The 8,279-nt window shown below is 55.8% G+C and overlaps 1 protein-coding gene across 2 annotated transcripts; it reads right to left on the bottom strand.

The window, feature by feature from the left end:
• Positions 1-678: 678 nt before the first annotated feature.
• Positions 679-6,186, bottom strand: PROK1 (prokineticin 1). 2 transcript variants are annotated; one of them, XM_070487011.1, is made up of 3 exons: positions 5,978-6,186; positions 3,226-3,351; positions 679-1,646 (listed from the first exon to the last, which is right to left on the bottom strand). In XM_070487011.1, exons 1-3 carry the CDS (start codon positions 6,053-6,055, stop codon positions 1,527-1,529), a joined length of 324 nt encoding a protein of 107 aa, XP_070343112.1. In that variant the 5' UTR covers positions 6,056-6,186; the 3' UTR covers positions 679-1,526. The 2 variants fall into 2 exon arrangements, with proteins under 2 accessions (XP_070343112.1, XP_014690624.2); XM_014835138.3 differs by lacking the exon at positions 5,978-6,186 and having other exon boundaries at positions 1,405-1,646; positions 3,226-3,634.
• Between the last annotated feature and the right edge of the window lie 2,093 nt (positions 6,187-8,279).

Raw genomic sequence — 8,279 nt, 5'->3', positions numbered from 1 at the left:
TCCCCAGTGGAATCATGCCACCCAGATGCCAGCTCACAGCCCCCTTCCTGCCTCCAATCTACCGACCCATCCGAGCCACACAGCCCCTGCCCGGAGCCCAGCGAGCTGCCTCTCACCCTTCGTTTAAAGAGACCCTGAATCCACTTTTCCTGAAAATTGCCCTAGCTGGGAGGAACAGCAGTCTCATCCCGCCTCCACCGGCACAGTCCGGTCCTGCCCATCCCCCCATTCCCCATCCCCACCCCGACCCCACCCCACCCCACCCCCTGCCGCAGTCCCCACACAGGTGTAGCAGGAACACGACAGCCACTCGCCTCTTGTTCATGCTTTTATTCTGCAATTGGCAGGTCGGTGTGCACAGCTTCTGGCTCACCACGCTGTCCCGGGTGCGCCTCGGGCCGCGTCCAGGTGTGAGGTGCTGAATGGGCTGGGCCAGTGTTTTGAACAAGGATGGAGGCCAGTGACACAACCCCAGACAAACTAGTGAACTTGAGGAAGCCCTTGCTCCCTTGGGAAGGCGCTGGCTGGCTGTGGGGCCTGTGCAGCCCGGCTGCGGCCTCTGGGTGGTAGCTGCCTTCCTGTGATGGAAATCGCACCCCCTCCCGGAGCTGGGCAGAGGCCAGTCCTCCTCAAAGTCAAGGATCTGCTCTCAGGGCCTGATCTTGGGAAAGGAGCTGTTTAAGGTAACTCCCTAATTGCCTCCTAAAATGTCAATACTGATTAGATTGACTGCCACTATTTGCATTTTAATGGGGAGGCTGTGGGAATCGGGGGCTTCCCAGGTTAACTGGTAAAGTGTTAGGAGGGGCCTTGGGGCCATTGCAATTCCGACCTGGTGGGCAGCCACAGGCTGGTCAGGACCGGGCGCTGGAGGCCCACTGACTTCCCTGGCTCCCCACACCTGCCCCCAGGTCACTGTCCACTGTGCTCTGGGAAGGTCTGACCTGGGGCCTGGGGCCTACAAATAAGGAGCTAGTCTGTCAAAGGAAGAGGAGCACCTCACAGGTTGACCCTCATGGGCCTCATGAAAAGGGCCGAGGCTCCGGCCAGGACCTGTGACTCGGAGCCTGGACCCGAGGATCTGTGTTGGAACGTCCAGTTCAGGCAGAGAAGCACATGCAGGGAAGCGGGGGTTCCGAGGAAGATAGGTCACGTCTGAGGAGAGGGAGGGTGGGCGACGCAGGGACCAGGGAAAAGACTCCCCTTCCTGTTCTTTCCACCCCTCAGGTGGCCTGGGCAGCGGAGAGGGCCAGTCAGGCTACCTCCAGGACCACAGCCACCAGCTGGACACCTTCAGCTTCAGGCCGGCCTGGCAGACCGTGTCACCGGTGGTATGTGTCTGCACATGTGCACATGTGCGCTAGGAAGGAGGGACTGAGGTGGGCAGTGTGAGGAGCAGGGACGGGGCAGCGGGGGGCGGGGGGGGGGGGAAGCTGGGCCACGTGGCAGAAATAAAAGTCCATAAGAGGCTTCCCCAAGCTGTGCTCAGGAAGAGGTCAGCGGGTATCCTGAGACCAGACAAGCTCCTAAAAGTTGATGCCCTTCAAGTCGGTGGAGCAGCGGTACCTGCCGTCCGGGCCCCTGGCGCACAGCAGGTTGGGCAGGCAGGGACAGGTGTGGTGCTGGCGTTTTCTGAAGAAGGGGATCTGGGGAGAGAAGAGAGGAAGGATGACACCCTCACCAAAGGGAGGTGGGCTTCCTGGTAGGAGCCTCTGGTCAGCCCAGCCCTGGCCAATGTCTCATCAGCCCACCCCAGCACAATAACAGCCACTACAGAGGAGGAAACCGAGGCACAGAATGGCTAAGCAATGTGCCAAGATCACACAGCTAGCCTATGGAGGAGCCAGGATTTGAACCCAGGCAATCTGGCTATGGAGACTATGTGATCAGCCACAACATGATGCTGTTCACCCCCAACTCTAAAACCCCACAACCCCCAACACTGCCTCCAGATCCCCTCACTGACGCAGCACACACGTGCATGTGCGCAAACACACACACACATTCATTGACTGAACATCACTTATAGCTCACCCATTATGTGCTCAACACTGGTGGGTGCCGGAGATGCAGCTAGCCAGACAGACACTGTCTGTGACTCACACCCAGAGGAGTGCTGAACCACTGAGGTTTCCGCAAGGTGGGTTGAACCGAAGCAGTTAGTGGTTAGGAGCATAGGTAGTGTCAGATTGCCTGGGTTCACATCCCTGGTCTGCCACTTCCCGGCTGTGTGACAATGGGCAAGTTATTTAACCTCTCTGTGCCTCAACTTTATTATCTTTAAAATGTACCTCATATGGTTGTAAAGAGGTTTAAACTACGTATTTACAAAAGGCACTTAGTACGAAGAGTGGCACGTAGTAAACACTCGGCTTTAGCTTTTATTACCACTGTTGTCCCCTTTAGGAATACAGATCTGCAGCCAAACCATCTCACACACCCAAGGGACAAGCACTGCTGCGCTGTCCCATCGTCTCTCCCCGCGCCTCCTCGTCCTACAGGTAGGCCATGATTGGGAGAGAGACTACTGGAGGATGCCCTGATCCCAGATGAACCCGGGGCTCCCGGGTGCGCGCACGTCCCAGAGGAACACGAAGGACCCTTGAACCACACGAAGCCCCGAAAGCGCTGGCAAGCCTGGGCCCCGCCCCGCGCAGGCCCCGCCCCTGCTGCTGCCTTCTTCCGACCCTTCAAGAGCAAAACCCGGTGGCCCAGCTTTGCCGTCTCGCCTGGGAGCTGGCTGTCCGGGGCTCGCAGGGCGGGAGCTGGGTGCCCAGAGCAGAGAGGAGTGAGCGCCTCCTTATGGTGTGTGCCCAGACGCCCGGCTGGCCTCGCCCTAGCCCGGCCCTGGACGGAAGGCAGTTTTGCAGGTCTTATTTCCCGTCCTTTAGGGAAGGTTCTTACGGAGCAAAGGACCTTCAGGACCCTTTCAAAACCTGAGTTTATCCGATCCGAAAGTGACTCATTGTATACGTGAGGTGACTGTGGTCCACAGCGGTTATGCTGATGGCCCAAGACCCTTCAGCAAATGAGGAACTGGGGTCCCAGCCTCCAGATCGTACAGGCTGTGTGGTTAGCACCCCCCTCGAACCCAGGCTGCCCCCGAAAGCTAGGAGGCAGTGCCCGGCGTCAGTGCGATATGGCTAGAGCTGGAGTCAGAAAACTGCGGTTCCAGTCCCCGCTCTGCCTCGCTAGCTGTGTGCCCCGAGCAGGTCCCTGCAGTACCTTGTGGCTGCCGGGGTGGCAGTCGTCTCCTTCCCGCCCCAGCGGCGTGCACATCCGCAGCCCGCGCAGCCACAGGCTGACGGCGCAGCAGGTGCCCGGCCGGCACTGGACGTCCCGCTCGCAGGCCTGCAGGAGAAACAGGGGGGCCTTACTGCCCGGTAGTGCCCCCGGGAGAAACCAGAGGGAAGGCCCCTCCAAAATGCCCCTGGGGGCTGGGGACGGCTGAGAGCAGCCCCCACCCCCACCTCCGCGCCTCACAGGACGCCTTGGACTGTGCGTCATTATTGCCCGTGCTCCCCTCGCGGCAGGAGGCTCAGGGCTCAGCGGGGCATCAGACCTGGATCTGAGGAACCCTCCTAGCTGCTCTGAGGCCGCTCAGTAAGGAGGCCGTCCTCCTCCTCTGACAAGTCTAGAGGGTTGGAGACAGAGCTTTCCTAGCGCCAGTAGATGCTCAGTGGATGCTGGTGGAGCTGAATTAATTTGAACTCCTAGACGGGGGAGGGGCCCTGACGGCCCCAGCCCCTAGGCGTCAGTGCGGTTTCCCTGGGCAGGGACTCTCCAGCCCTGAGACTGCACCTGGGGTTGGTGCCTCCCCTCCCCACGCTGGCACCCCCTTGGCCCTCACCAGAAGCCCAGCCTCATCTGAGGTGCCAGCACCCCAGAGAACAGGTATCTCCCCCAGGCTTCTCTGCTGGCCTCCCTGACCCCTAGATAGAGATGGATCCTGCGGGTTGGGCTCCCAGAACAGGGACAGAGTGGCCATGCCTGGTTTCTGGAAGGCGTCATTTGTAAAGAAAGCCACACAAGTCCGCTTTTAACAGGAGCCTGGATTGAGGAAAACAGAGCTCTGAACTGCTCCAGACTCAAGGTGGGCCATGAGGGAGAAGCACCCAGACTTTCCACTTCCAGAGGAGCTTTGCGGCTTTTTGGAGCTGAAGTTCGGAGCTGAGTTTTGGTTGGCTCTTCTTCTCCAACAGGAGGCCGTGGAGCCCCCTCCGGCTGCCTGTGGGGGACGTGGCAGAACTGGAAGCGCCCAACCTGCTCGGCTCCAGGAGGGAAAGTGGGGGATGCCAGGGCTGCTCGTCACTCAGAGTGCAGGTGCAGGTGGCAGTCACCTGGCCGTGCCAGTCTCTAGCCCTGTGAGGGCACATCTCACACACCGACCAGCCCCTGCAAGCTCCGAGTTAGGCCCACGCAGACCCCACATGACTCTCCTTCCACAGAGGTGGGCCGTCACCATCCCACTGTGGGAGGAGGGACCACCCAGGACGGTCGCAGTCCAGGGAGCAAGGGAGTGTGGAGATGGGAGATGGTAGAACCCGGCTCTTCCTGAGAGTCCCACTCGGGGCCCCACAGGGCGTGGAGAGGGCAGGGAGGCTGCACCCGGTTCTAACCGCTGGTCACATTGGTCGTCTGTCGTGCATTCCTCATCCCCTGGCTTTCTCTCTCACTGTGCTTTTCAAAGGGGCCCCTTGAAGGCTTTTCCAAAAAGATGCTCTCCCGTCTCTCTCAGACCTGCTTCCTGCCCCGTCTCTGGGCCAGATGTCGGAGCTCACGCGGTGAGGTAACCGGTCTTTGGGGCTGACCTGCTGCTCCCGTCTCAGTGGGGTACCCCAGCTTCTTTCCTTCGCCTTGCCCTCCGTCATCTTCCCGCTGCACAGCAGGAGGACAGCCTCCAGGGGGTACGCTCATTAGGTGTAATTCCACCCTAACAATTTGATTTACGCTCTGGGTCTCGAAAGCATTGGCTTGCCTTTACTATCTGTTCTTTGAACTGTCTTTTTTCTCTAAAAAGGAGAAGAAAGCAGTTTTCCTTTCTATGAACATTAAAAACAACCCGATTCCAGGAATTGTTTGGCATTTCTCTACATTTCCATTCTCTCTGTAAAAAGTCGGAGGAGGTTGAAATAAAAGTGAATTCCTCTCTCTCTTTTTTTCTGGTGGCTTTTGTCTGGAAACCTCTCAGGTGAAGAGTTGCTTTCTGTTTTAATGAGACTGGTCCCACCGCCATAACACGACCTCTTCCCCATCTGGGGGTGTTCCAGGTAAAGCCACACTTCTGAGAGAGGACCACAGTCTGAGTGTTTCAGACACTGAAGTGCGCAGTGCCCGTGTGGGCGGAAGCTCTGATGTGAGGCTGGATTTCTCCTGTTATCTGATGCCTACTTTTGGGGACACTTAGCCAAATATGGCTGTCACCCATATTCCTATCAGAACTGGGCACAGAGTGAAAACACACTAACAGCGAGGGGAAGAAAGAGATTCACAACGGCCTTTCCCATGAGTAGGCAAAGGGCAGGTTAAACATACCCAGTAGAAGTAATAAGGTCCCCGCCTTTAACTACGTCAACATGCTGCATAAATCAGACTTTGCATGTGGACCAGACCGTATATAAAAACCAAAACCTACACCACAGATAAATTAGGGGATGCTAATCCACTTTGTAAAGGAATTCCTTGCTATACAATAGCGGTCGTCATTTTACCAAAGAGCGAAATTTCAAAATTTCCAGGGCCCTCCTAATGCACTGAAAACAGGATTTGATTCACAGACGGCTTCTCAAAAGCAGATCCTGTTTAGCAGAGTGGGGTGTACCTAATGGGACAATCGTGTGGGACCCCTCTCGGAAGTGCTGCCTGATGGCTAACGGCTCTGTCCTTCTGCTCTGCCTCCTGTGTGGTTCCTGCCTCCCCGCCCGTGCAGACCCTGACACCCTCCAGAAACCCAGGGCGAGAATGTGAGAGGACTTACCCCCGTGATCACGGCACAGTCGGACACAGTCACCAGGAGGAGCATGAGTGAGACTTGCGTGGCACCTCTCATGGTCATTTGGGGTGAAGGCAAAACACTGCTGGCCCCACTGCCACTGGCTTCCTCCTGCTCAGCTTGGTGCCATCAGCTGGGAAGGCCAGGCTCTCCGGCCCCCTCCCTCCTCTCAGATTTATATGGTCCGATCCAGGCTGCCTATGGACGCCTGTCTCCTCTCTTCCCTTCCCCGTCACCAGTGTTATTCAGATGATCTCAGACACGAAGATGAGACCTGCATCCCTAATGACATCAAATCACCATCAAAACCAATAAAAATGAACACATCGGGGGCTTTGACCGTCGCTCTACAGATCCCAGGAACACAGCGATCCTGTCAGTTCCGTGCCTTGCACTCCGTAGTCCTCTCTGCCTCTGGCGCGTCCTTCTGTTCTGCTTGGAGCACAGGGAGGGCTTTGGTAATGGATTAAGGGATTTAAACATTGCCATTTATCCCTCTCTGCTCCAAACCATGCAACATACAGGACCATCCACTCCTTCACACTCGAGCCGACAAGAACTCTCTGGGCATGTACGGTCGGCTCAGCTCGGAGTTGGCGGCTGAGAGGACACAATGGGTGAGGCGGTGTCTCTGGTCCTCTGGAAGGTTAAAATTCCAATAGGGAGACATGAGACACTGAGACAACAAGGTCAGGCTTGTGGGGTTGATGTTCCTGAGAAATGCACATAAGGCCGTGCTCTGTAACAGGCTCAGGATACACACCGGGTGTTGCTTAGTACAGGAACCAAAGGGCAAAAGGTGGGCCGGCATGCAGGTCCCTGCAGAGAAGTGTGCTTGGGCTGGAGTACAGCTAAGAGGTACGGGGAGCCACGCTGCTGCTTCCTGTCTCATGGGTGAGCATGAGTGGCCTTATTCATGGGCGAGCCAACACCGTGGCCTCAGATGCCAGTCTTGTGGGAGGCTGACTTTGGGCATGGTCCCTTCTGCTGGGAGGGGAAGCCCCTGGCCCCAGACCCCCTTATGCCAGACAGCCCAGAGAGAGCTCCCCAGATAGTTTGTCAGACAATCTGACTTCCCTCCACAGGGATAAAAGCTCTTACTTCCCGTGGTCCATCCTGCAATGTGCTAATAGCTGCTATACACCCAAATAAATAAACAAAAGTTTTCTACAGTCAAAGCTTTAGGAAACACTGATGACACAAGTTCAACCAGCTTTTTTACTGCAGGACTTTTCAGGGCCTTTCATATGCTAACAAGCATTTCAAACACCAAGCAGGGTAATGCAATTTGCAGTATTTCCCAAACAGATTGATACACAAAATGCTTTCTTCTTGGCGTGTCTCAGGGGGATAGGGTTCCCACATAGGAATGTTGAGAGGTGTGTGTGAGTACAGAGAGAGAGGAACCAGCACAGCCCCCAAGAGCTAGATCCCAAAGACGCACGTGTTGACTTCTAATCCGAGATGGGTCATCAGCTTCATGACCCTGAGAACGGTGTTAACGTCCCTAAGCCTCAGGTTCCTGTCTGCAACAGGGGAGTGATTGTAGAATAACATCATGGGGCTTTGTGAGTCTGCGTCCATTTATTAATTCATTGATTGTGTTTGTTTATGACCACTCTATCAAAGGCAACTTCTTGATGCTGGCAGTAGATCAGTGAGCAAAACAAGGTCCCCGCCCTCACATAACTTTGATTCTAGCCAGGGAGAGAGGTAATAGACAGATAAACAAATAGATTTTAATAAAAAGGCTAGGTGTGGTGAGTGCGATTAAAAAGGAAGGCAAGGGAGGGGGACAGAGTGTGACAACAGGTGGTATTTAGACGGGGTGGAAGTTGAGAAGGCCTGATAAAGTGAAGGAGTGAACTGGGCAGAGTCTGGGGGGAAGAACATGTGCAAAGGCCGTGTGGCAGGGCCCTCTTGGTCAGTTCCAGGAGCAACAAGAAGCGTGGTGAGCAAGGTAAGGGAGGGAAGGGTAGGCCATTAGAGCAGGAGCCAGGGGTCATGCCCTGCCAGCCTGGCAGGACATGGTGGGCACCTGAGTGCAGGTGTGATGGGAGCCCTTGGAGGGTTTGGAGCAGGAGAGGAGCAGGATGTGATCTACACTTTGAAAGGATCTCTCTGGCTGCACGTGGAGAAATCAGTGACATGATGCATGAAGTGCTTAGCACAATGCCCGGCACATAGCAGTGTTTGCTAACTCTTGGCGATTTCTATCATAAAAAGACAAGCCTGTCTCCTTAACATAAAATTCTCTCGAGAGGTGAGAATCAAAATAATAAGTCTG

The sequence above is a fragment of the Equus asinus genome, chromosome 16, assembly GCF_041296235.1.
Source record: "Equus asinus isolate D_3611 breed Donkey chromosome 16, EquAss-T2T_v2, whole genome shotgun sequence".
Lineage (NCBI taxonomy): Eukaryota > Metazoa > Chordata > Mammalia > Perissodactyla > Equidae > Equus > Equus asinus.
Note: the sequence above shows the minus strand (reverse complement) of the source record. Positions and strands in the feature narration are given on the sequence as shown.

What these genes read in the sequence shown, in the direction of transcription:
- PROK1 (XM_014835138.3), bottom strand. Translation starts at nt 3,507, where the DNA reads ATGACGCACAGTCCAAGGCGTCCTGTGAGGCGCGGAGGTGGGGGTGGG. An exon ending in GCCACCCCGGCAGCCACAAG is followed by an intron (nt 1,647 to 3,225) that starts GTACTGCAGGGA and finishes TTCTCTCCCCAG; the next exon opens with ATCCCCTTCTTCAGAAAACG.